This window comes from Orbicella faveolata, unplaced genomic scaffold (genome assembly GCF_042242905.1).
Source record: "Orbicella faveolata isolate gen_17 unplaced genomic scaffold, um_ofav_v1 contig_13, whole genome shotgun sequence".
NCBI lineage: Eukaryota > Metazoa > Cnidaria > Anthozoa > Scleractinia > Merulinidae > Orbicella > Orbicella faveolata.
In genome coordinates this window covers 1,947,582-1,974,400 of record NW_028301540.1, presented here as the reverse complement: position 1 = coordinate 1,974,400, position 26,819 = coordinate 1,947,582, and the positions used below count along the sequence as shown (strand labels likewise).

The window sequence follows — 26,819 nt, the reverse complement described above, 5'->3', positions numbered from 1 at the left end:
CAAAGCCGTTACAAAGTTGTATAAACTCAGGACTTACAAGGGGCAAAAAATTAAGTTGATTAATATTACTATCAAGGAGTGAAGATGATACGTAGAAGGTCAAGTGGAACGTTTGGCACGCACTCCAAGGAACATCGCAAACGGAAAACTATATCTGTAAAAAGTCAAAAGTCATCACCTGGTATGCAATTTATGAGACCTAATATTACAAGAAGTTGCTCATCCCTGGTTCGTCGCATGATGTTTAATTTATATAAATTTCATGACCGCTGTCACGACTTGTCCTTTACCGAGCAATGATAACATGAATTTTTTTTTCGACTTTGGCCGTGAACACCAAAAAGCATAATGTCCTCGATTAACAGAAGTTCATGAGCAACTGAGGATTTCTATGTTATATAAAAATGTTAAAATGTTAAATTTTGAATGTTTATAGTGGTCGATGCACTTATTAGCTACAACTAGCTACTTTTCAGGTATGCTACATACATACATACATACATACATACATATATTTTTGATGAGGCAGGTCTGCGTCTGGCAACCCAGAGGGCTGGTGTGGACCTGCCATAAAATATATACCTAGAAACTAAAATCTAAAATTATTAAAAATACATCGTTAGGACTCAAAAGCTACTAAAAGATAATTTAAAATGACTTAAAATTTACATTTCTATTAAAATTAAGTATAAAAAGAGTGTTTTAAAAATATAAAAATGCACTATTCTTAGATTTAATAAGGCACGCCTCTTTCTCGAACTGTATTTGGTCTAATGTTTTTGAGGCTAGTTTAAGTTTTTCTTTAAAAAGCTGAAGAGAAGTAACGTTTCTTATGAATTTTGGGATGGAATTCCACACTATAGGGCCCCTATACCTTATGCTATTTCTTCCGAGTTCACTATGATAACATGCTAGCGAGAAGTCATTCGAGCGCCTTAATTTGTAACTAGTCTCATTTGTGCGAGTTCCAAGTAGGGCCGTAAGCTGCTCCGGTAGAATATCATTATGCACCTGATACATTATCGATGCGAGCCTCCGCTTGTAGATGTAACTCAATGGCTTCCATTTAGCCCTTTTAAGGGCGTCACAATCAGGAGTTCCACTAGGGAGTTTATGGATTAGTTTTGCAGCTTTTATGTGTAAATGCTCTAGGTCATTAAATGAAGACAATGAACAGGATCCCCATACGGCAATGCAGTAGGTTATGCTTGGAACAATGCCTTTGTAATAGATTTCTTCAAGAACACAGGTAGGCAGTCCTTTCATAGACTTTAGGAATTTTAGTTTTCCTCCAAATTTAGAGTGGAGCATTTTAATTTGAGGTTTCCAGTTCAAGTTGTGGTCGATTACAACACCCAAGCAGGTAGATTTGGAGGTGAAATATATGTATGAGTTGCCAAATATCAGTGGTCTCATAGGGCCGACAAATGCGTGTTTGCAGATTAACATTGCTTCCGTCTTGCCAGTGTGAACAGTCAAGCGATTTTGGTCGCACCAGCTTTTAAAATCAATTAATATTCGGTTTAACGCATCCACTATTTCTTCAACCTCCTTCCCAATGTAATACACGGTGGTGTCGTCGGCAAACATATGAATAAATCCGGTTGCGGACGAGTTGGGTAAATCATTTGCATAAATTGCAAAAAGTCTAGGACCTAGGAGGGAACCTTGAGGGACCCCAATATTGACTGGTCGCAGCCCAGATCTTACTCCATTTACAGTGGCAAATTGGCGTCTATTTGAGAGGTAACTTACGATCCACTCGTGGAAACCACCTGATATTCCTGCAGCTGGTTTGTACCATACGCTAGTATGGAAAATATTTGTAACGGTTACGACAAGCTTTCAAGCCTTTCTGAAGAACAAGATAATCAATTTTTCTTGAGGGCGGAATTCTGGCTTGGTTTTTTAATTTAACTGTTACTTCTACTTTTTTATAGCTAAGATAAAGTTGCACACTCCGACATAAAGCAATCCATGTAAAGTTGATAGCAACCCACTTTTAAGGATCATTTCAGGACATTTCCAACCTTCGATCCAACAAAAAATCTGAAAAGTTTGAATCTTTTTCTACGCATCATTTTCATAGGTATATTCGCTATCTGCCATTAATTGAATGACGTCGCTCTTATGGAGAACCGCCCAATTGAAAAATGTGGCAGACATATCGCTGATCGCTCAATCCGCAGAAAACTTGGCTTCATGTCTTAACAGCTTGCTGAAGGCAGGAGCAGTCATCGCATCAAGAGATGTGGGCTCTGGTTTTCAACAACAGGTATCAACGTTAAACCTCTTACCTAGCAACGTCTTCGCAAAACAATCCAGACAGTCAAGTTGCCCTAAAACTTAAACTTTTGCAAAGTTTAAACAATTTATGTGGCTGAGAGGTGCAAGTCAGAGTCACCATCAATTTTCGAAAATAATATGGGGTAACAGAACTAGTTTTGAGTTAAAAGTCTACAAGCACTTAAAGCTAAAATTAAGGGTGTTTCTCACAGGTTGTACTGTTGCTATAGTAACCTATTATTCCATAAAGATTACTATTATTGGTTAGCCAATTGCTGGACGTTTTTGTGATACCAGCATTGAAGCATCATTTGATGTGGTAGTATGGATCTGAGTAGTCAATAGCGCCCATTGGGGCCGTAACCAATCAGCGTGCAGGGATCATACCACGTGACCAGTTTTTTTCCCATACATTCTCTTAAATTTGCAAATCCAAGATGGCCCCTAGGTAGGCAAAACATGGCGCCCGTGACGTCACAGCTCTTGCATGCCCAAATAAGGAGATAGACCGGAAGTGAGTTTCAAAATTGATTTTTATTGATTACAGGAAGTAAAAATTACATTGGTGTGTATCCGTATGGAAATGACATGAAAGTGTTCGTGTCAACGACACGTTTGTCGAAGACGAGTCCGTAGCGTTTAGTTCGTGTGATGACTTTGAGATGTTTGGTGGCTGGGTTTCTCCAGAAGAAGTTGGGGTTGACGACGTTGATGTTGCGTCGTTGCTCGAGAGGTTGTGTGAGTTCGTCGAGTAGATTTTGTCTCATGACGTCATAATTGAGTTGCCTGGATCCTCGTACATTGAGTGAGAAGCCTCGGACTTTGCAGCAGACTTTACCTTGGTGGGTTCTGTATCCGTAATTTTTGGGTCCAGCGGCAGTGAAATCGGTGATGAAATCGCCGTCGTCGAGTTCGTTGGTCATCTCGCCCAGGTAATCGCCTAGGGGAACATCGGCTTGACCTGGTTTGTGCGAGTAGATGACGGAGTCGGTGTCAAAGTAGAGAACTTGTTGCTTTAACAGTTCCAGGTAGCTGTATAATTTGAGCCGAGCCCAGCAGGTGGTGAAAGCGGCGACGAAGATGTTGATTCGTCCGTTATCGGGTTGATTGTCTTTGAGTTCGGCGTGGACGACTTCTAGGGCTTCGTCGTTGACGATTCTGACTTGTCGTATGTCGTTGAAGGGATTGGAAACGAGTTCGAAGAGTTGCGCGGCATTGTAGACGACTTGGGTGGTGGGTTTGTGTAGGTTTTCGCCGAACTTGCCCCAGAAGGAGTTGAGCATGAGTTTGGCGGTGGCTTTGCGTCCTGGATTTTTCTGGATCATGCTCGGATCGAGAGCGATGCCTTCTTTCTGTTGGTATTGTTGCACGTACCGTGCCTTGTCTTCGGGGGTGTTACACCAGTTGGGGTAGCCAGCGGATTCCTGTTTAATTTTTCACCAGGTATTCACGTAATCGGCGAAGAGGCCTTTACGGCGTTGTTCTGGCGGGAAATGGTGGACTTCGTGGATCTTGTTGAGCGTGTATCCCATGGCAACGGCTTTCTGGATTTCGGGTGTGCACCAGGTCCCTCGTAGCGTGCGTTGCTCGGCCGTGTGAGGGCAGCGATGCGATTTCTCTAGGAGTGGTTTGGTCATTTCGTGTTCCACGCACGAGTGGCAGAGTGGGAAGGTGAGTTTACCTCCGTGCCTGAAAGGTAGAACGGGATGGTATAGTTCGTGAGGCGGCAGTATGTCCACTTTGGCCGTTCCGAAGTAGTGGTGGATGTCTTGATCTTGGGGGTTGACGATGACTTGCGGGTGTCCTATGGGGTATTCGCCTTCCTTGTTGGCCCAGGGGTAGAGCGACGTCACGTCGACGTACTTGGTTTGTTCTCCTTGGACCACGTCGGTCACGTGATGCAGTTTGACGGCGTTCGTACGACCTCCGAAGAAGGCTTCTCTGGGTTCGAGCGGTTCGACGATTTCGAACGTGTCTAGGAACTTGCGGAGCTCTGGGTCGGTTTTGACCTCTAGGTCCCACTCGCATTCCCACTTGACGCAGAGCTGGTAGCCTTGGCGACTGAGAAGGTCGTGTTTGCGGAGTGTGGACTCGTAGACTTCGTGTAGGGTGCGATCGGTGTGGCAGATGGGATATCGGTCTCGTTTTCGGGGGAAACAGCGAGGACATCCGTGCCATAGACATCCGTGGAATTCGTAGACGGTTCGAGTGGTAGGATCGTATCCGTCCACGAGGTGATTGGCTAGTCGGACTTCACCTCCGTTTCGCACAGTGTGAATACGATCGCCTTGGTCAGTGTGTTGTAACAAGTGTTCTTGCCAGGCTAGCCATTTCAGGGCTTTGACGGACTGATTGGATCGGGCGCCGTGCCATCCTCGAGGTGGTCTGGAGGCGATGGTGTTGGGCGGGACGAGTTTCTTGCGCCAGAATCGGTTGCAGGCGGAGGCGATGGTGACGCATTTCTCCATGGGGTCAAAGTCCGCTTTTTGTTTGAATTCTTGCCGGAACTTTTGACAGCCTGCTTTGAGGAGTTTGACATCCGACTCGCAGTAAGCTTCCATTTCTTGCCGTAAGACGAAATGGTAGTTGTCGTTGACTTTCTCTTGGTACCACTGTTCGAATTCGGCTTTCTTTTTGGCGGACATGCCGTCGGGATCGTACATGTCTCGCGGCGGCATGGGTCCTTCGTACTCTTGATTTTCTAGGGTGTTGAATTTGTGCGGGAAGAATCCCTTGCACAGTTCGTGGATTCCGAAGGTGGCGGGAAAGTTGGCCAGCGGGAACGGGAGAAAGCATAGGGAATCTTTGAAAGTCAGTCTGTCGGATCTCAGGGACATTATCTCGGTGCCTACGGTGATTTGGTCTGTGACTTCTCGATTCGTGGCGTAACAGTGTTGCAAGATGAACATCCCGTCGTAGCCTTTGAGATTGTGAAAGAGGACGATGACGTCCCGATCGTCTCCGTCCACGTCGACGGCGAGGGATTCGAGGTGGTCGAACATGTCAGCGGTGCAGTTGAAACCGTAGAAGGAGCAGAATTGATCCTCTTCATCGTCTTCTAGGCAGAGTAGAATGGGTGTCTGATTCCCTTCGGCGTCGGTGATGGCTTCGTAGTCGCAGTACACTTGAAGGGGCGGATCTCTTTCCACCCAGACGCGTGTGTCTGGATCATCGGGTTTGGGTTCTTCGAAGGGTCGCCCTTTGACTTCGTCGCGCGACACGCGTTTCTTTTTGGGCTCGTCTTCGTCTTCGGGGATGCGTTGGATGTAACATCGGTGCGTCGGCAGAAAGACTTTCTTTTCGCAGATGCGGCATTCGCCCCATCCGCACGTGTGATCGGGGGCACGATGGTCACCTCCTCGTCCAGTCCTGTGTTTTGGTTCGTAGACGTGGCAACAGTCTGGACACTTTTTGTAAGTGTCGCAGATGGATGGGATGTTGAGGCTCCGCCGTTGCAGGTGGTAGTTGTAGCATTGGGCTCCGAAGAATTTTCTGTGACACAATCAGCAGATGGAGGTGGGTGCAGGAAACTTGCCTCGTGCTAGGGGTCGTTTGGCTTCGATGAAATCGGGGCAGTCCTTTCGTTTGCAGGTGGGACACCATTTACCATCGCAGGGATGACGTTGAAAGTCGTCGTTATCGTATCCTCGATTGCATTCGTCGCAGAAGTATGATTTGTTGAGGAACCCGCTGAACGAGTTACATCCGTCGTAGTGACCGTCTTCCTTGATGAGACGAATGATCTTGTCCGAGGGTTCGGGTCCCGCATAGATGAGCATGTGGGGTGGGTCGATGGAAAGGACTTTGAGCTGGTACCCGGGTAACGCGGCCTGAAACTGCTGCAATTCGGGAATGCCGCAAGGTCCTTCGGGGACGTGGGCTAGACGGTGGAGTTCTTTGGCCAATCGCTCTTGGACGGGTCGCCCCTATTTGAGATTGTGGTAATCTTAATCTCATGGATTCATGTCAGCATCTACCAGGGCTTTCATGGTGACGATAGCGCGAGCGCAGCATAGATTGTCTTTGTTTTGGATGGTCACGCGCGACCGTTTGACGATTCCCCGTACGGCGGCACAGCTCGGTTTGTATCGTTTTCCGTGCCCGCGCCCCCGACCTGGGGTGCGTATGAAAGTGGTTTCCATGGTAAACGTGTCGTCTGGGGTGAATTCTTCGTTGGAGTTGAGTTTGGCCGCGAGAGACTGGAGATAAGTGTCTAGTCTTTCACTCCCTTCTTCGAATTCGCGCACGGTGAAGGTGGTGGATTGAAAGGCGTGCGTGAAGGCACTGGACTGCATGGTGAAATGGACCGTGGAGTTGGGTGTCAGGGTAGGATCCTGAGCGATTTGTTGCTCGATGGATCGTTGAAGGGCCTGAGTCAATTCTTGACCTAGATTGTCCCTGGGAGTCACATCTCTGTGTTGTCTGAGTGTGGCTTCGAATCGTTGTTTGTTGAGGACGTTTCTCCAGTTACGTCGGGCGCCTACGGGTCTTAATTCAAATTCTAGGAGGGGTCTTGTACCACCACCTCCGGTTTGGATCATCACTCGGTCGAGAGCCGGATCAAAGATCCAGTCATCGTCGTCGTCGAAGGGGAAGGCTTCGTCGTGGGTCCGTCTGTTCTGTGAAGACATGAATGAGACAAATGTTACGAACATCGCTTTTTATTCAACATCAGCATCATCGTCCTCAAAGGGACCGAACAGGGACGCTTTTTTACGTTCTAAGTTATGGAACACGTTTATGAAACTGTATCCTAGATAGACTTCCTTTTTCCTGTTACTAAGATTGATGTAATAACCATAGAAAGCCGTGAAATAAGATTTACTTCCGTCATTTGATTGAAGTGTATATTTCTGTTTTTTAATTTGTATGTGTCCGTAGCCCCATTGTCTTTTCAGTTCGCCATAATCTAAAATTTCTTCGCGAAGTCTGATCAATGGTTCATTGTTCCTGCGGTCGAATATGTGTTGCCAGGTTGCCAGGTAAAGTATGCGACACTATATCTCTGTTGGTAACCTATCCCAGTGACTCTGTAATAGAGTGGGAACGTTTCTCAGTGTGTAGTATTTCATAACGTGTAGGGTAGAGGAAAGTCTTTTCTATGGGGACGCGTCTCTTGGCCTCTTTTATAGACTCGGCTAAATATGTTTTTTTAGGTTTATCGTAAGCGTCGATGTAACATCCGTATATTCTTACATATGCGAATCTGTCTCTTTTCTTCTTTTTTATACAACATGGTGAATTACATCGACATTGAACAATCTTAATGTGTCCTATACCCCATTGTTCTTTCCGTTTGTCGTATTCTATTATTTCCTTGAGAAGACGTCGTAACTTTTTGTTTCTTCGGCGCTCGAGTAGGATTTGATTCCTGGCTAGACGCATTATGTAGTCCTGTAGTTCAGGAGGTAATCGATCCCAGTCATTGCTATTCTGTGGGGGGTGAGGACATCAATCTCTTAACGTCCGGTATTCTGAGATAAGCATGATCTAACCCGTACCCTAAAAATATGGCTCGCTTAAAGTTGCGTTCGTCCGTGTAGCATCCATGCACGACCATGTGCTTATTTTTCATTCCTGGAATTCTTCCTTTGGGACAATAATCTAGCAGACATGTCTCTAGAACTACTTTGATTGCACCTAGTCCCCATTCTGCTTTGACCTGAGCGAAGGTTCGTATCTCGTTACAAAACTCTCGCCTGATTTCACGCTCACGCCTCTCGATGAGAGACTGGGCCTCTCTGAGGTGAAGGATGTAGTCCTGCATCTCAGGGGGAAGACAATCCCAGTAACTCTATGAAAAGAAGGTGATGAACAAGGCGTGACAAAGATGTCGTGAGAATTTGTAACCGCAAAACACAACGAAACAAAATCTCAAGTCCAAACGGAGGTAGAACTCTAGGGTAAAGGAGGCGACAACGAGTCTCAGTTCCATGGGTCAGTTGTCTAGGGAAGCCACGAACGTACTTAGCATACACGGTGTGTGACAGATCTGACAGTGCAACTTTTCCTGTGTCACCCCCTTGTTCACCATCTGATCATCGAGTGCCCTGGCGAAGCAATCGAAATGCACGTAGTGACGACAGCACTTGGTAAGGGCGCAGGTTTCGGTTCTAAGGATGACTTTCTTACATAGGGTGCACGTTATACTCACTGCTTCATGTTGATCCATCAGTTGGTTCATCTCCTCGTCGGTCGGCTCCTGTGCCATGATTTTAAGCGCTCGATACAAGTCAAAAACTCAGAGTGCCGTGAACGGTTCGAGCCGATCTTTTTATACTTACGGTAAAACTGGATCCCAGCTTACACTCGACCTGGGTCCAGTCTCCTACCGTGAGTGGGCGTGGTAGGGGGATACCCCCTATCCCCAGTGTCTACCCAGATCACGTGATGTCGGCCTTTTTCGTTTGATTGGTGCATGACTGACATAAATCGGGGTGGCAAACGCATTCGGCGTTTTTCAGATTTTTTCGGACATGTCGACTGAATCTGCGGACGGCCGTCACCGCCGCCGCACTCGAAGTCAGTCCCCCGAGGAATCACCGAGACGAGTAGGTGTTCGTCGTCGTGCACGATCACACGAAGATGAACCGCCGAGACGTAGTCGTCGCCTTCAGGGTCATGTACCCGAAGAAACGTTGCTTCAACAAGTGTGTTTTATTTGTCAGAGGGATATCCACATTGATTCTCTGGCATCGTGCCAACGTACTCCTTGCTGCGGCGTGTTCATGCATCGACGTTGTTACCAGGAGATGGAGAGACGGGTTCTGACCTGCGGCAACTGCCGACGCGTGATCGACGATATTCAACCTGAGGTCGTGTTGGAAACCGACGAGGAACTCGAGGAAGATGATTATGAGGAGCCTCAGTTAACGGCAGGTGCGGATGATCGTTTAGTTAGAATGGATCGAGAGTTGGAGCGATATCGTAGTGAGGGTAGACCTAATCACTGCCATCACGAGGGATCATACCTGTGGAATGATTTGCCGTATGCCATTGACCCTGGCATTTGGATACGTTATTATACCTTTATCAGAAATTTCGTGACTCTGTATCGGGATGGAGACCTGTACATTCACGGTTGTGTGCGTCTCCCCGTGGAACTGACCCGAGAGATTAGAAGTTATCTGTACCGTCTGTTCATTTACAACACTCCTTACTATACGTATAACTTGATTCGAATTCAAAGGTTCAGACTCTTCTTCAGACGCGTGGAAGGTCAAAGGGATATTGAGATTCGAGAGCTGTGTCTCTTACCCTTTCCCGGCGGCCCCTCGTTTTACAACGAGGACGGACTATGGACCTGACACTGTTTTTTTATTTTTTCATTCGCAGTGGCCGTTCAGCGCAGATTGGTTGATGATGACATTGCCAATATGAGAGACATTGGAAAACCCTTTGAGACGCACAATTCCTTGACGCGATCGTGGAATCATTTGCCTTATCACCTTCCTGTCACAGTGTGGTTTCAGTACTATCGCGAGATGGAGGCCTTTGTGCGATCCACGGAGGGACGAAGTCCCATGTACATTCACGGCACCGTGTTCTTTCCCCTCAGTGTCATTTCGTACGATCATATACGCATGGAGGTGTATCGCATGTTTTATTTCAACACCCCTTTCAGAGTGTTCAATTTCACCTCCACGATTAAGTTTAGGTTGTTATTCATATCTTCGTCGACGTTCGGGGACCAAATAAGGATCGAACGTTTGTTTGTGACATCGAATGCCTCGGATACTCTGTACCACAATGGCATGGCGTGCGAGACTTGAAGAAAACAAAAGAGACTCTTTTTTTGAAAAAACAACAAAGTGTGTAATTTAATGATTACAACATCAACAATAAAGTTTACAATTTCCAACGTTTCTTGGTTTGCATGATTTTCTTAACAATGCGTTCTGTCATGGTTTTACGTCCGGGTAATTTGTCAATAGCTTGGATCATCTTGGTGTCGGCGTCCCATTTGTCCTGTAAGTTCTTGGCCCTGGAATAGTCAATGTCGTGTTGTTTGGCCAGTCGGTCCAGACGGTTGATCCCCGGGTCTCCTCGCGCCAGACGTTTCTTCAGTTTGGTACCAGATCCCATGTACTGATAACCGGGCCAATGAAACTCGATCCCAGTCTTGGCCAACCATTTTTGGATGTCGATCCCATACCCTCGTTGACGTCGGCGACGTCGGGTGCTTCTCCTCGGGGGTGGAGCCCTTTTCTTCTTACTGCGTGTCATAGCCTAGTTTTCGTCTTGGAGGAGCGTCCCAATTTTCCCAACCTGCTTGTAACTGTTCGAATGTGGTAGGCTTGGCCTTCTTGTACTTCTTTGCCTTGCCTTTAGGACTGTAACCTCCTTCGTCGTCTTCTAAGAGTGATTTCAGGAAACCTTTGGCTGCTTTGCCTACGACTGATTTCTTCTTCAATCCTTCTTTTTTGCTCACTACTTTTTTACTTGTGGATGGTATGGGAGTTTTGCCCAACGTGACTGGTTCGAATGAACTGAAGGTTTTGGGGGTTTTCTTCTCCCTTTTAACACTCGGTGTAGCGGCTTCTTGTTTGATGACGATTGGGGGTGCTTGTTCTTTGTCGACTCCCTTGAGGATCTGTTTCAACAGACTTTCGACGGGTGCGTCGACCATGCCTTCGGGTTCCGTCGTTCCCTGGTACGAGATGGGACCACTTTTACCCGTCCGTATGCGTTTCACCAGTTTACCTTCCTCGGTGGCGATGGGTTTGGTCATCTTGACGGCCATGCTGTCGGGGATACGTTTGTCGTTCAAGATGAGATGTTCTTCGGCGGCCAGACGTCCGGCTTTGTTCAACAAGGCATTCTGGCTGATCTTACCCTTGTAATAATCTTGCAAACGATTGAATTCTTGAACGGGTACCATCATGACTTCGTTCATACCTGACTCAAGGTCGTGTCAGGAAACTCGGACAATTCTCTCAAGGCCGTCTCGTAACAGTCTTGCCAGTACCGTATGGATTCGTCTTTCTTTTCCAACTCGAGTTTGAGACTTTGAACGGTTTGCTTGCCTTTACCGCACTCCCTGCACAACTCGATGCACCCACCGGGCGGCGTGGTATCTCGTTTCGTTTGACAGGTTTGGCAGAAGTCACCGAACTTTAAAGCCATGTATTCTTGATACAGGTCGTGGTACCTCTTGTTCAAGAACTCGTACGAGTCTTTCCATCGGGCTTCGCGACGATTGGCGTCTTGCAACAACTGCACGAGTTTAGGAATGGTATTGGACTCTTCTTCTCTCGGTGGGAAACTGGGTATGACGTCGATCCCCTCCAGCGGGTAACCGTCCTCGCTGCGTCCTTTCACCGTACACAACATGCTTTGAAGCAACCGTGTAAACCGCTCCAGAACCCCGCTCCGTTTTGGCTCAGGAGATGCTCTCTTCGACGTTTGAGGAAGTTTTTGCGTCTACCCACTTCGCGCAAAACCCTTTTATGTCTTTTCAGTTTCCCATAAGTCGTTGCGTTGATGGGGATCCTCTTTTTCAGCAAATTGAGAACCATCTCACTGATGGCGTTGATCTGATCTTTGTCGGCGTATTGCAACATCCGTTGACGTTTTCTCCGATTGGCTTCTTTCAGGACGCTCGTCAAGAAACGACGTTGTCGTCGTAACCGCTTCATCGTGGCCTTATGCGCACGAGTGGATGGGCGTACTCCTTTTATCGCCTATTTCTTGCCGCTCTCTTGTAGATAGGACCCCATATGCCAAACGTTGGAACGATATCTCTGGAAAATTGTCGTTTGGCTCTTTGGTATTTTTTGTAACCTTGAGCTAGTTGTTTAAATCTTCCTTTCAGAATCGCGGCTTCCACCGGAGATAGACCTCCACCTCTTTGTTTCCTCTTCCTCCTACGAGTCTTCATGGTGACGAGTGAGGTAGACGACGTCAATCCTCGTCCTTTTATTTCACATGATGGAGCATCGGAACGATTCGCCACCTTCAACCCACTTTTCACCTCGTCTCATCCGTTCCAACATCCTTTTGGTATGTTTAGCTTCTTGTTTGGCTCTCAGGCTTCCGATGCCTTTGGTGATTCCCCAAGCCGCCTTGGGTAAACCCGCCACCACACTGACAACTCCTTCTCCCCTTTGGTACCGTCTTCTTTTAGTGGTACGTCTTCTCGAAGACGTTTTCTTTCTCCTAGACCTCTTGGGCATGTTGGTTACGAATGAAGATTACTACCGCGATGTCATTTTTTATAGCGGCACGTGACGAAATCGTATGTCGTAGTCTCGAACGTATCGGTCGTACGTGGGAGGTGTGAAATCCGTCACCACGTCGTCCAACGTTTGCATCTTGGTCAAAAACCCATCCAATTCCTCCACTCCACCCAGAGCGTAGTTCCTGAGTTCTGTCAGCGTCTTTTCGTACGTCGTGTAAGCGAATTGGGCCATGTCCATCTTGAACGAATACTTCTTGAAATCGTTCCATCCTTTCAGTAAGGTGGCAAAAGCCGTCAATCCTACCACCGTGTACCCGTCTTTCCACACGGATCCCAAGACGATACTCACGGCCACAACCAGTAAGGCCAGTCCGTTGAGAATGGCGTTGCACAATTTGTAGTAACCGAACATCTGCCTTCGACACCACCAATACTTGTGGTAGAAAGCGTACAAACTGTCCAAACGTTTCAGGGAATCCAAATCCACCACGGTGGTGAAAGGTTCATCCAATAAACATACAGAAGTACTCATGACTCTTCTCTAACCAGCGCCAAACGTAGTCTGACTTTCTATCGGGACGTTTGATCCTTTTGGCTTGTTGCTCGTATTCCCAGATCTCGTCCTTGAAGGCGGTTTCTATGGATTGGTTCAGGATGTCCTGGACTTGTCGGTAACTATCGCACTCGTCCGCGATACGTTTCATGTCTTCGTGATCCATGCTGGTCGCATCCCAGTAGGAGCGAGAGCATCGGCATAGATGCAGGAAGTAGGGGAACCACTCGACTTCACTCCTCAACATCTTGATTCGAATGGTTTTTTATCGGCGAGGGGGTCGTCTTTTCTTAAGTCTCACGAGTCTTCGGATCCCGCGACCCACGCCTACTCCCGCAGCGCCAATGGCAGCGGTCGTTCCAGCTCGGATTCCTGTTTTCACGGCGCGACCACCCAACGCTTTGGCCAATCCCAAGGCAGCCCCTTTGCCAATGGGTAACATCGCAGACAAGGCATTCGCAAGAGCACCGCCCCATTGCTTTCTCCTTTTCTGTCGACGACGGCGTCTTCTCATGGTTGTTCTCAGTTACGTACACTGGTCGAATTGCGTGTGACGGTAGGACGTTGTCCGTTTTTATAGGTGGTCGTAATCGTGTTGGTGGTCGTGATGCCCGCAATGCGACGACCCGCGGCCGTCTGTTGTTGTTGGCGTAAAATCTCTTCCAATTGTTGCTGCATCTGGGCTTGGTCGAGAACACGGTCTCCTCGCCTCCTTCTTCCTCGACCCGATCGAATCGACGAAGGCGGTGTGGAGTCACTACCACTTCCGCCTCCACCTCCTCCGCCTCCTCCACCTCCGCCTCCTCCACCTCCGCCTCCTCCACCTCTGCCTCTACCTCTGCGTCTTCCACTACCACTGGCGCTACTTCTTCTGCGGCTGCCGGAATCACTGGAGGACGTCGGTGTATTTTGACGTGGAACGCGTCTCGGTCGTTTCCCTCCTCGAACAGCGCGTGCCAAAGGTGTAGCGGATGTTATCCTGGGTGCACCGACACCCGCTGTGACGTTGGAGCGCGACACTGATCCAGCACTGCCGACACCCACCGTGACGTTGGTCTGGGACGCACCCGAGCCATGAGTGCCTACTCCGACGAGCGAGACATTGGGCAGGGGCGGTGTCGGCAGTGACGATAGCGGTGAAGGAGTGTTCAGACTCACACCCACACCCGCTGCAGGCGGAATCGGAGTACTCGTCCGAACCGGTGACCCCCAAGGCGAATAATCGTTCAGAGCCGAGAAGTTGAAATCGTCACTACCATAAGAGCTCATTTTTATCCATTCCCCTCTCTCTTTCTATCTTCTTCTCGGCGAGTTCTCGTTGCTTATGAACCAAATCATCGAAACCTTCACCGTTATATGCGTTTATGATGGACCGTACTTGACGGTAACTCTCGCATTCTGCGACCTGTCTCATCGGTTCGTAGTCCAGCTCATGGGGATTCATGCAGTATTTGAGTCTGGTCTTGCATAGGACGATGAAAAGCGGAAACCACTCGACTTCGCTCCTCAACATGACGGTGTCGCAAACTGATGGCATCGTACGAATCCTTCGTCTTTTAGCACATGACTTAGGACGCGTTGATCGTCCTGACTGGCCGGATGAAGATCCAATAGCATGTAACCGTAAGGTCGATCGGTGACCTTTCGAAACGTGTCCAACACATCCTGCCATTGCGTGGGAAACGATTGCAGTAATAGATTTCGTATCCCCAACTGATCCCGAGGGTTCTTGAAAGCCGCGATGTAATGTGCGTTTCGGGAAATGGTCTTGGCGAATTTTCCGTTGGGGAATAGATCCTGACACAAGTAAAGCACCGTGATGTTCCGATGATGCGAGTGTTTGGTGAAGAGATCCAACACGCGCTTGTCGTTACCACCCTCGTCCATCAGATCGTCCAAGACCAACACACCCCCTCCAGGAAACCATCGGGGTAACTGCTCGCTGTCGGGTATGCCTTCGTAAAACTTGACCCCACCCTTCTCGAGCTTTTGGAAACCATCTTGCCACGATCCGTAGCAGTAACGAATACTCTTCGGTGTTTGTTGGAACAAGTCGCCGTTCTCCAAGAGCAGTTTGGTAGTGAACACCGTCTTGCCGCACCCCGACGGACCCGCTATCAACAAACTCGACGGAGTGTGAAATTGAAACGCTTTGCGTCGTTCCATGATCTTTGAATGGCCCCCTGTCTCGAGACACTCCGTTTTTATCCGAACAACTTGGCCAATGGGGTCTTGACGGCCGGGATGCGTCTCAGCAGACCCAATAGGGTGACCTTACGATTGAAACAGATGGGTTTTTTCTTGGCACGACTCTTGATCTTGGCCATGGCTCTCTTGGCGGCGGCTCTCTTGGGACGCTTTGCAGGCACCGATCTCCTTTTTCGAGGTTTCTTGGCGAATTTACTCAAGTCTCCGAACTTGTCTTCGTACCAATGCCTCTTTTTCATTCTTCTTTTCCTATCTTCTTTCTCGGAAAGCCTCGGCATGGTGGGCGCTCTCTTGCGTTTCCTACGGGTGGTCACAGTCGCTGGTAATTCGCCTGTGTCAAGGACAGCCGGCGGTTGAAAAGACACTTGTCTTCTCGCGGGTTGAAGTATTTTAAGATCGAGACGTCTTTTCGGTGGCTGGTTTTTCTTGAAATGAGCCGCACTGGGTTGAGGCGTCTTTTTACCGGCTTTTCCGTATCGTTTTTCTAACCTGGCTATGACGTCGTCCAAGTGTCTATGCCCTCGAAACGGAAGATCCATGACGTTGCTTGTTTTGTTAGTGACTCCATAATGAACGATTTGGGTTTACGCCGCACCTTTTTATGCATTCGCAAAGTGATGGTGTAAGGACTTAGTGCCGTAGCGAAGAACGTGCCAGTACGGGTGACACTTATGGTCTCGCCAAGCGTCCGTTAGAGGTCTGGCTCTCATGCGCAAGTGGAACAGAACGTATCGAAGCCAATGATCTTTTTCCTGGTCCAGTATGAATCGGACTCGACGGTGACTGTTGCAATCCAAAATGCGTTCCAGGACCTTTCGACGAGGGTCGTCCGAGGTCAAGAGCAGACTCTCTTCTCGACACAGTTCTAGGAATCGAGGGAACCATCTGACTTCACCACGCAACAACCTTGTTCTCTCGAAAATGAACATCTTTTATTTCGAACAGCTTACTTTATAACAAATGACGCACTCCTCTGGAGGAACCGCACGTGTCCTGGTGACACGGGGTTTTACAAATCTTGCGCCAGGCCAACTAGTCCACGATCAAACGTTCTAACATGTGTCCTACTTTACGATCGTTCTCCACAAACTCGTTTTTCTTAAAACGATTCAAGAACTCGTTCATGTCACGACCTTCGGCTCGGTCGATCAGGAACATCAGGGCGTAGCCGCCGCAACTCTGACTGAACAGGGACTGTAGACTCCTGCCGTTGTGAATATGGTACTTGAAATGACGGTCCAACCATTCTTGGATCGGTTCGGCTGTTCCGTTCGCGTCCAACGGTAGACCGTAACTGTCCAGTATCTCGCACTTGTTCTTGTCGGCCCACAAAGCGATCCAATGCACGCCCGGTTTATCGTGAGGGTCCGTGTTCACGATGTAAGCGGTCGGTCCTTCTTGGGGCAGTGTCCTGGGAAGTCGATCGCAAGGTACCGTGCCGTAAAATACACAGCGTAGGGACGGATTCGTCCGTGCCAAATGATCCAATTGTATATTATTCAAGGCTACTTTCTCCATTTTTTCTTCTTCTCATTGGTACACGTCGTAGATGACGACTCGGTTCTCGTTGATCTCCAGCAAGTTCTCGAATTCGCCGTACAACAAGATGGTCAGGTTTTCTCCCGGATTGGCTCCAAAATCGATCACCAGACGCAGTTCACCTTCCTGCTTGGGATTCAACACTGGACTGTCCAAACATCCATTGGCCGTGTTGTCAAATACAAACATGTTGCATCTCTTACCGTCCCCCCAATCCACTTTTCTGACCATGTTTCCTTTTCCCCTGCACAGCGCTCCTGAGGCTTGGAGGAATCTGTAGTAGCCTCTCTGATCTTTACTGTCCCCATCGTGTTGGAGTTCTAGGGTCTCGTAGGGGTACTCTTCACCTCTCACCAATTGTTTGATGGAAGCCAGATTGAATTTTCCAAAATTGAACGGACTCTCGGTGATGATTCCGTTGAAGGCAGCTTGTTTCATCAACAACACCACTAGTCTATTAGGTAGTTTACTGTGGAAAGGATTGCTGCACTCAAAATGACGATTGTCGTTGGGATGCGAGTAAGTGCGAATTTCCCCTCTCACCGTGGGGTAAGTAGCCACTCTTCCACCTTTCAGACTGGTCATGATCTCTCGGTACACCGAGGGAGTCACTCTCACTTGAGACAGGAACAATCTCACTTTCACGTCGGCTTCAGTCAATCTGAGAGTACTGGCACCGGCCCATCGTACGGTCCACATGGCTGGGGTATTGAAGTACATGTCGATCTGGATCTGTACGCCAGGTAACAGTAACTTGCTGAGATGAAACACTTCCAGGAAAGGTTTGAACCTCAAAGTCACGGCATCTCCATCCAGAAACTGGAGTCGACCCTGTACTAGGTTCTTGAGATCTTGGGGTAAAGCTTTGTAATCGTCGTGAGTCGTATCCAGCTTATTGGCAGTCAATTCATCGGCATCTCCGTCGTCGGGTACACCGAGACAGTTGTACCAGCCACTGGGTGTCAGGATCGATTCACCGTCGTCTCGGTCGTGGTTCAACAGTGTCTCGATGTAGGCTTTGAGGTGGTAAGTATCCGTCTGGGGGCTGATGAGAGTACCATTCAATCTCACATTGATCTGTTTGAAGAGAGTGTGGGCCAGATTGTTGGCGAGTCCCATGATATCCGCTGTCAGCAGATTCGTGTTGTCACTTTTCTTGACGGTCAATTCCACTTCGAAGAAACTCTCGTTCAAGTCGATAAAGTCTTCTTGAGGATCGACTTGGAAGGTCACAGGGTTGATCCCCGTATTGAACGGGTTGATTCTCACCAAACGTCGAGACGACATGCTGACATCCGTGGGAGGGGTACTGAACATGTTCAGGCGAGGGTTACGAACCCCCGCCGACCGGGCATGAGCCACGAGGTCCGTCATCGTCTACGTCGTCGTCTTCGTCTCCTTCTCAGGGCCGACTGCACCCAACGATAGTTCGGGCGTTTTGATCGGGACGGGAAGATCGATCCGCCTTTATACGTTCGTCGTATCGGGATAAGTCTCACGCGCCTCGAGTAAATGGGATTCATACTCCAAATAGGTCTTTTCTCACTTTTTTCGCCAACGCCCGTTTGATCTCTTGCGTCGCTTTACGTTTCACGGCTCGTGTCGCTCCTCTCTTGACCCCGGCGAGTCCACCTCTCCAATTGGGCTTTCCTCCCTTGCCGCCCGAATTTAAACCTTTCAGACCCTCCGTGGCCGCCTCGGTGATAAAGTCTCTGAGAACGCCGGGACCTCGTTTCTTGACACCTCTCCAAGCCATGCCGAATCCGTCTCCAGATTGCTTTATTTTATCGGGATGAAATCGTACCAGCGTTCCACCGATCATTCTTTCTTAAAGTGTAACGTCACGATCGTATTGCCAGCTCCAAAGGTCGTCAGTTCTCCAGTTGTCTCAGCCACTTGCACTTCTATTATGTCAAGGACGTCTTTGCGCACGGGAATATATTGAATGTGGTAAGGCTCGAAATACTGGACACCCGCACCTCTTCGAATCAAGTTGACCTCTCTCAGTAAATCCGTGACCTGATTTCCCACCACGCCACTTCCACCCACGTCAGAGTAGACGAACGAAGATCGCGAACTGTTTCCCACCACCACCTCGAACGCTTCGTTCAGGTTCAGAAAACGCCAATTGCAATAGATGCTGAGTTTTAAAAAATCTCCATGTCCTCCTTTATCTGTGACGACAGCCCAAAAGGCAGGTAATCCGTCCTCGTCATGTACGTCCCCGACGACGCTGATGTCCGGAATGACATCGTCAAAAAATTCGATCTGTAAGTTAGGTCCCAGATTATAACCGTTGCCTTTCTTTTCGAGCCATCCCATTTTACAAGCCAGTTCAACATTGACGTGGAATGCAGGTAAGTCCGTGACCGGACGTAAGACGTTTTTGTTGTCCGTGACCAGGTCTTCGCCTTCCCACTTGAACTTGACGTAGGTTCTTTTCCCATCATTCGTGACATATTTGGCTCCAAATTTGGGTCCTGAGTTTTTGAAGACGCGTTGTCGATCGAAATAGGCGATCATGGATTTCAGGAGTCCAATACCGTCCACGTTGTAGAACACCTTCTTGAGGTCATCCGTGTCGAAGTAAGCTTCTCCATACGTGTAGCGGCTACTCGATTCTATGCGTTTCCATGCGGAAAAGGACAAGATGGTTTTATCCTTAGAAGCGGTGAAGGAAGGCAGCGTCACGTGAGCATCCGGCATGGCGATGCTACTCAATCCCACTTTCCATCCTACGCCTCCATTCAGGCGTACGGGGTGTGGTAACCTGATCTTGAAATGGTTCGCCTTGTTGTCCGGGAACTCGCTCTTACTGCTGTGACTGGGCAAACTGACGTAAAAATCACTCATCCTTTCTTGAAATGCAACGTGATCGTGGTCACACCCGACGCAAAGTCCACCAGTCGTCCGTCGTTCTCAGACACCTGCGTCTCGACAATGTCCAAAAAGGTCGTGCGCACCGGTAGATATAGGATGTGTCTCGGTTGAAGGTCGACCACGTCCGGATCGTAACGAACTTGTTTCAACATGTCCGTGACTTGATTTCCCGTCACCATACTCTGTCCCGCATTCGAATACACGAACAAGGAACGACGCTCGTGACCGAACGCTTCCTCGTAACTGCGATCCAGGTCCGTGAAAACCCAATTGATGAAACAACTCAAATGTAATGTGTCCGGGTCGATCTTGTAAAATAGTTCGTCCCCGTCATTCTGTCCTATGATCAAGTCCGTGGCCGTGGGTATGACTTCCTTGGGAAATTCTTTCCTCAAATGGGGTCCCAAGACGTAACCCGGTCGTCCGTTTTGCAATGTTCCCATCTTGACCCATTTCATCTTCTTGGCCAATTCGATGCCGATGGACATTTGGAGGTAGACGCGTTTACCGTGGATCAGGAGGCTGAGGCACGTTCTCGAGTTGTCCAGGACGCATTCTCCATTCTCGGCCCGATGCATGACCGTGTACAGCAATTCGGTGGGATCGTCGGGTTTGCTCTTTTTCTTGTACATGGTCACGTCGACATCCGTTCTAGATCTCAACCTATGCATGTATCGATCTCGTATCGCGTTCAGTAACTCGGTACCGGTCCTCGGCGTGAATTCCAAATCACCCTCTCTCGTCACAGAAGAGACCTGCGTGTATAGGTTTCGATCCGCGTTCACCATATCGATCCACCAGATTTCAAACAGAAGAGAATCTTTCAAGTCCATCTTACGCACCGCGGACGGAAACGAGAGGTCACTGATACCCACTTTCCAACCCGACTCTCTCAACTGCAACGGGTTCGGCAGACGATTCTTGAAACTGTTGGACTTGTTGTCCGGGAACTCACTCGTGCTGGCATTGCTCATCAGTTGCACGTAAAAGTCGTCGACAGACTCATTCATACTTAAAGTGCAATGTCACCGACGTCACGCCCGATGTAAAGTCCACCAATCGTCCGTCGTTCTCGGCCAATTGCACCTCCACTATATCCAAAACGTTGCTGCGCACAGGTTTATATTGAATCTGATTCGGTTCGTACGTCGTCTTGATCGGGTCGTGGGGGACCTCTCTCAAGAGATCCGTGACTCGATTCCCCGTGATGGTGCTACGACCCACATTCGAATACAGGTACATGGGACTGCGAGGCGGAGGGAGGTCCGGATGAACGACGACTCCGCGATGATAGGTCTTGGCGTATTCCTCGTCCAGGTAACTGAAGCGCCAGTTGCAATAGGGACAGCTGTAACACTCCGTGGCTGGTCACATTCCAAAATTCGTGAGATCGATTGTCGCTATGGTCGGTCCAGTCTTTCTTGAAATCAGACGGGACTTTGTCGTTGAGAAAGATCTTGATCATGTTCACGTTCAAGTGAACGGAGTAATACGATTCCTCGTTAATCAAATCCAACTTCTTGACCAGTTTAGGACCAAAAAACACTCTGGGACGTTTTCTGTCTCCGGACTCGTCGAGGAACGTGTCGGTGTTGTCCATAATCAAATCGTTCCCCTCCCATCGGAACACGGGGTAGTATTTTTTCCCGTCCGGTGCTCGTAGACTCTCATCGGCGCGATCCATGTAATGATACAGGCGTTCGTGAAAACGATTGATGAGGTATTGCATGAGAGATCTACCACTCGTCACTTTGTGTAAGTCACGGCTCAGTTCCTTCCCGGTGACGCTGAATGGCACTTGGTATCGCGAAGGACGCCACGTAATCCCGTCGGATTGCAACCTGAACGTTTCAATGGTCCACTCAATGCCGAACACATAGTCGTCGTCTTCAAAGTCGTGCGCTTGAGGGACCGGTACTTGATGCGGTCGTGACGGAGGGATCGGGTAAGACACGCTCGCCAATCCCACTTTCCATTCCTTGTCGGATTCAAACAGGAGCGGATACGGCAGACGGTTCTTGAAACTGTTGGCCTTGTTGTCCGTGAACTCGCTCGTGCTGGCATTGCTCAACAACTGCACGTAAAAGTCCTTCATTTTTTGGTCTTTGGCTTTTTGGTCACGTACAAGCCTTTTTTATCCACCCAACTGTCGTACTTGACTGGCCAACCTTTCCAACGCACCAAGACTTTATCCCCTTTTCGTTTGACGATCTTGTCGATGCGGAACAGATCGTCGTCTTTCACGTCCACCTTTTGCAAATCCTGCGCGTAAAACGTGCCTTCGACCGCCGTGCCGTCCCATTCTTCCACCTTGTACGTGGTGACCTTCCCAGGACGCACCCGGCGTATCACAAACACCTCCTCGGTCCAACCGGGTAAATACCCTTTCTTGAACTGACGGAACTTCTTGTTCAGTCTCACACGATCCCCGACTTTCAGTGGAGGTCGTCTCGATTTTTTTCCTTTTTTCTTCCCGTAAAGAGTCTCCCACACGTCCTCGCTATAGGCTAAAGTCACTTGATCGGGAGCCATCTTGATACTGCGATGATACGATCGATTGTACCCTCGGACCAGATCTTGTAACACGGGCACAAACTTCATCGTATTCTTCACGGTGAAGTATCGGTACAAACGTTCCTTCAGGGTCCGATTGAATCGTTCCACCACACTGGATTTCGTATCCCCACGCGTCGAAAAATGATGAATGCCTTTCTGCTTCATCAAATCGTGAAACGTCTTGTTGTAGAATTCCTTCCCGTCGTCCGTCTGGAGATTGATGGGTTTTCTACCTCCTTTCAAGATCTTAGCCATGGCTTCCGTCACCGCTTTACCCGTCTTGCTCTTCAAGGGCTGGACCCAGGCGTGCTTGGAAAACACGTCCACCACCGTCAAGAGATAACGATACCCTCGATTGTACCTTGAAATATTGATCACCTCGATCAGGTCGGCCGTCCACTGCTCGTCGATTCCGAACACAACCACCGGGACCGTGGGAAAACGACGACGTCTGGGTTTGTGCAACGTGTACCCCAAATCCCGTTGCAGGACCTCGCGCGCGCGTCGTACCGAGATCTTATTGGCCTTGGCGAATCGCGTCAGACCGCCCAGACTACCGGGTCTGGAAGGATCCCGATACCGTCCCAGTAACGTCCCCGTCGAAAGCGGCTTCTTCTTTTGACCTTTCTTCATAGTCGATAAAGTTTGTAAACGCACTGTCTCCACAACTCGAAACGCTGCTCACGTACCTCGAGATACTTCTTAAATGAATCGGGTTGCTGTTTCAACCACAAGATATAAACGACAAAACGCATCACGTTGGGTTCGACGTCGGTGTAGTCAAACACCTCCAAGGGCGAATCACTGAAATGGTCAGGGATGGGTTCACCTTTACCGTATCGCTCGTAGACTCTAGTGCACTTAGAACACAAGGTTGTCCAACACCATCGATCGGCCATGGTCGCACACACTCTCGAGATCAACCAACTCAAGGCATGAGACATAATGATTTGAACCCAATTCTTTATTTCGACTTTCTTATATGTACAAAAAACGTCGTGCCTGATTGGTTCTTACGAAAAAACAACTCTGATTGGCTAAACGAAAAAGAAGGCGAAAAAGACTAGTCTGAATCTGAAAAGTATTGAACATATTCAGAGTTCTTACATTCTTGACCATACTCATTATCACAGTCTTCCTCATAGGTATCCATGGCATAATATTTACAATTTCTCCAATCACAATCCCCTTTACCGGGTCTCCACTTCAGGGCTTCCTCCTCGTTCCCCTTCACATAGAATGCTTGTCGCATACTCTCTCTACACTCACCACACAGGTCATCCTCATCAGCTTCAAGGGCACGGAAGAAAAACCGATCCTTCCACAGATCACGCTGACGCATGACATCGTAGATCAACTCTTCCAACTTCAGACACGTTTCCTTGTGAGCGCACCTGTTGAAAGTCAGTATCTCCTCCACCCTGGGACTCTTGTCTGACTCCAACACCCGTCGTGATAGGTCTCGAGCGAACCGCAAGGGTTCAAACAGATCACGGATGGCATCGCTCATCATGTACGTGAGGTTATCCGTGGCGATCAAACAGGAACGCTCGGCGTCCAGGCAGGGATCCCGACAATGAATGAATTTGAATTGGCCGCTACCACTTCTGTACATCACGCGACACCACTCACCACAGAAAAGGTAAACATTTTCGTTCCTCTTCATCATCTCCAAAATCGTACCACCCCAGTCAGGACGACGTCTCATCAAGAGCTCAAAAGACCACAGACAATCGGGTATTTGACCTAACGGTTCGAAGAGATTGTCAAAAATGTACATGTCCACTTTGGCATCCGGAATGGCATCGAGATCTCTTAAAGTGTGTACCTTCTGATCCACGATCTGCTCCACTAGGTCCCGAATCTGGTTCGAGTTGCTATAGTAAGTCATCTTGAAACCCACTCTCCGACAGCCTCGTTAAACTTCTTTCCTTCTCGATCTGCCAACTTGGTGACCTCCAAGCCAGACAAATGAGGATAGCAACTACGGTCACCCCAGTCTATCAAGTGCCTCTGAAGCCTATAGTACAAAGTGGAGACAACATGTAACTCCAAGTCAAATATCTTTACATGCAACGGTTTTTCGCCTTCTTCGAGTCTAGCCAAAATACTAGAAGCCAGATTCAACTGCTGTTTCAGATCTTCAAGGATCTCTTTCACGTCTCTCTCATCCAAAATCCTATGAGTCATCACCGCATCAAGAGCAAGTCGAGAATGATTCACGGCGTCAAACGGGCTCCTTTTATACCCGCGCCGTGGATCCACTTTCACTCCGTACTTTCACGGATCACGCGCCCTTTTTCAGATCCGCCAATCGCCATGAAGACCGTCACATGATCCCATCACACCACACGTCACCGATTGGTCGTAAAAAACGTCCATAAAGTCGAACCACGCATTCCATCACGAGTCACTTTTCTCAGCAGTCGTCATGGATTCACACGTCGAACCCTACAGGAAAAAGAAAAAATCGTCCAAAAAGAAGGAGGCGCGTAAGAAACTGAAACTGCTCCTACCCAAGAGAGTGGAAGGAGAAGGTAAACTACAATCCACCTTAGATAGATGGTTATTCGAAAAACCTCGTTCCAGACTACGTTTCAACGAACGCGTCCTCTTCAAAGAGGTCACACCGGACTCTGTCAGTTGGACCACCGTCCCTCTCAAAGGCTTCTCGCAGCCGTGGAGCGTCTTTTCGATCAAACGCCAAGAAGTCAAAAGCCAAATGAAAAGTAACCATTACAAGCGAAGGCAAAGACTGACCCCTAAAAACGTGCGAAAAACCACCCACATCCTAGAAACCATGCTACGGGAAAACACCTTGTTGGGATACTAACTCATCTCTCTTCCTCGTATAGACTCAAAGCTACCTGCCATTCAAGGCGGATGCCTGACCGTGATAAGAGAATCACCTCCTCGAACCATGCAAGTCCTGGAACCCATGGGACTCGACGAATCCAAGAAAGACAACCTCGTAGAATTACCACCTGAAGTGGACGACCAAGGAGAATTCACCGAAGTACAAGTGTTGCAGGAATTCGACCCCGATCAGTTCCTGAACCAACTGAAAACACAAGATTACACATGCCCGCGTTGCATGGTACCCATGGAATATGGAAAAGTGAAAACCCCCGAAGGTGGTACCTGGTGGGAGTATTACCGTTGCCCCTCTTCCAGATTCTACACCAAGTGTTATGTGACCTGTGGCGCCAAAGAGGTGAGCACCTACCTGAGACGCGTCGAAGAACAGACCCATTCCTGCTACAGAAACATCGACCCAGCTCGTTTCCGATGTCTATGCAACAAGTCCCTGGTCTTAGCCACCTCCCACTCCCAGTCCAACCCGGACAGGCTCTATCTCAAGTGTCCCAAGCGTAACTGCAAGTTCTTCCAATGGATCGACGAATACCCGCGCGGAGTCGCCCAAGACATACTGATTCATGGACAGAACCCAAACTAAGAAAAGAGACACACAGTTTTTTGTAAAAAACACACTCTGACATTTTATTTTTTTCATATTTACACGTTGAGTAATCTATCGTTCGCATCGATCATCGCTCGCATTGTGTTCTGATTACATTTGTTAAATGTGTTGTAATAAAAGTTGATGACATTGACATAACGTCTCACCGTATTCTTTTGTCTCTGAGTCCACGTGGACTGAAACGGTTCGAAACCGTAACACAACATAAGTCTGTGAAACGTGATCCGGTCCACGGGCGGCTTCACCTTCACGTCCCACACCAGGTTCCTGCGTATAGCCAGGATCGCATTGAATAATGTTCTGCCGAAACACTTCTCGATGCTAAGGTACTTGCGCCGGGTTCGGGTCCAGTTCTCCCGTCCCTCGTCCATAAAGAACAACACCTGGTGTAACATCACCTCGAGCTGACTCGAATCCCGAAACCTTGTCAACCACCGACGGCCCGCCAACAAATCCCGGATGGGAAAATTCATGGCCTCATAGAATCGGGTCCAGGCCTCGTCCATTCGATCGATTGCCTCCTCGTAAGTGACCTCGGGCTTTCTCGGTCTGAAATCGTTTTGAATTTGTATCTCCCTCAAGGCCATGGTAGCGCTCAATACAAGTTAAAAACTCAGAGTGAAGAGCGGACGCTGCTGATTCGCTTTATGCAGATCCGTCCAGCCAATCACAGATCAAGACGAAGTCACGTGTTACCACAGATCCAGGGGATAGGGGGTATCCCCCTACAACGCCCACTCACGGTAAGAGACTGGACACCATCATACCTTGTGTATAAAGCAAGCGAGTCGGACCGTTCACTCTCACTCTGAGTTTTTTGACTTGTATGAGCCCCCATTACAGAAGACTGTTAGTATTGTTGTGGCTTCTCAAAGTACCAAGTGAGTATAGCATGGAAGTATTAGAGTGGTGTAACGTAGAGTTGACTACCTGGGAAAAGCGGGTGAGAGAGTGGATGAACGACGAAGAAGAAGAGACCCCTTTGTACAGGGACCTAGAACAACTTTCAGGTTTTATCGGGGTGACCCTGGACGAACTAGATCTTTTGTGTCTGGAAGAGAGGTAAGGGGTCCTTGACGAGGACGATACCAATGATTTGGTGATTCATTTAGACTGGGTCCGCAACACTTACCAAC

The 26,819-nt window shown here is 48.5% G+C and overlaps 5 protein-coding genes and 2 pseudogenes across 5 annotated transcripts; 1 reads left to right on the top strand and 6 right to left on the bottom strand.

The window, feature by feature from the left end:
* Positions 1-2,178: 2,178 nt before the first annotated feature.
* LOC149114610 (uncharacterized) lies at positions 2,179-7,361 on the bottom strand (annotated as a pseudogene).
* Positions 7,362-8,762: 1,401 nt separating this feature from the next.
* LOC149114609 (uncharacterized) lies at positions 8,763-9,593 on the top strand. The gene has a single exon (XM_089284018.1). The coding sequence runs from the start codon at positions 8,763-8,765 to the stop codon at positions 9,591-9,593; it is 831 nt and encodes a 276-aa protein (XP_089140144.1).
* A 3,537-nt stretch (positions 9,594-13,130) lies between these two features.
* LOC149114608 (uncharacterized) lies at positions 13,131-14,408 on the bottom strand. Its single transcript, XM_089284021.1, has one exon. The coding sequence runs from the start codon at positions 14,286-14,288 to the stop codon at positions 13,542-13,544; it is 747 nt and encodes a 248-aa protein (XP_089140147.1). The 5' UTR covers positions 14,289-14,408; the 3' UTR covers positions 13,131-13,541.
* Positions 14,409-16,715: 2,307 nt separating this feature from the next.
* On the bottom strand, positions 16,716-18,835 carry LOC149114607 (uncharacterized protein F54H12.2-like). Its single transcript, XM_089284017.1, has one exon. The coding sequence runs from the start codon at positions 18,138-18,140 to the stop codon at positions 16,758-16,760; it is 1,383 nt and encodes a 460-aa protein (XP_089140143.1). The 5' UTR covers positions 18,141-18,835; the 3' UTR covers positions 16,716-16,757.
* A 702-nt stretch (positions 18,836-19,537) lies between these two features.
* LOC149114606 (uncharacterized) lies at positions 19,538-20,358 on the bottom strand. Its single transcript, XM_089284025.1, has one exon. It carries the CDS (start codon positions 20,315-20,317, stop codon positions 19,616-19,618), a length of 702 nt encoding a protein of 233 aa, XP_089140151.1. The 5' UTR covers positions 20,318-20,358; the 3' UTR covers positions 19,538-19,615.
* A 68-nt stretch (positions 20,359-20,426) lies between these two features.
* On the bottom strand, positions 20,427-21,741 carry LOC149114605 (uncharacterized; annotated as a pseudogene).
* A 1,524-nt stretch (positions 21,742-23,265) lies between these two features.
* Positions 23,266-24,093, bottom strand: LOC149114604 (uncharacterized). The gene has a single exon (XM_089284019.1). It carries the CDS (start codon positions 24,091-24,093, stop codon positions 23,266-23,268), a length of 828 nt encoding a protein of 275 aa, XP_089140145.1.
* Between the last annotated feature and the right edge of the window lie 2,726 nt (positions 24,094-26,819).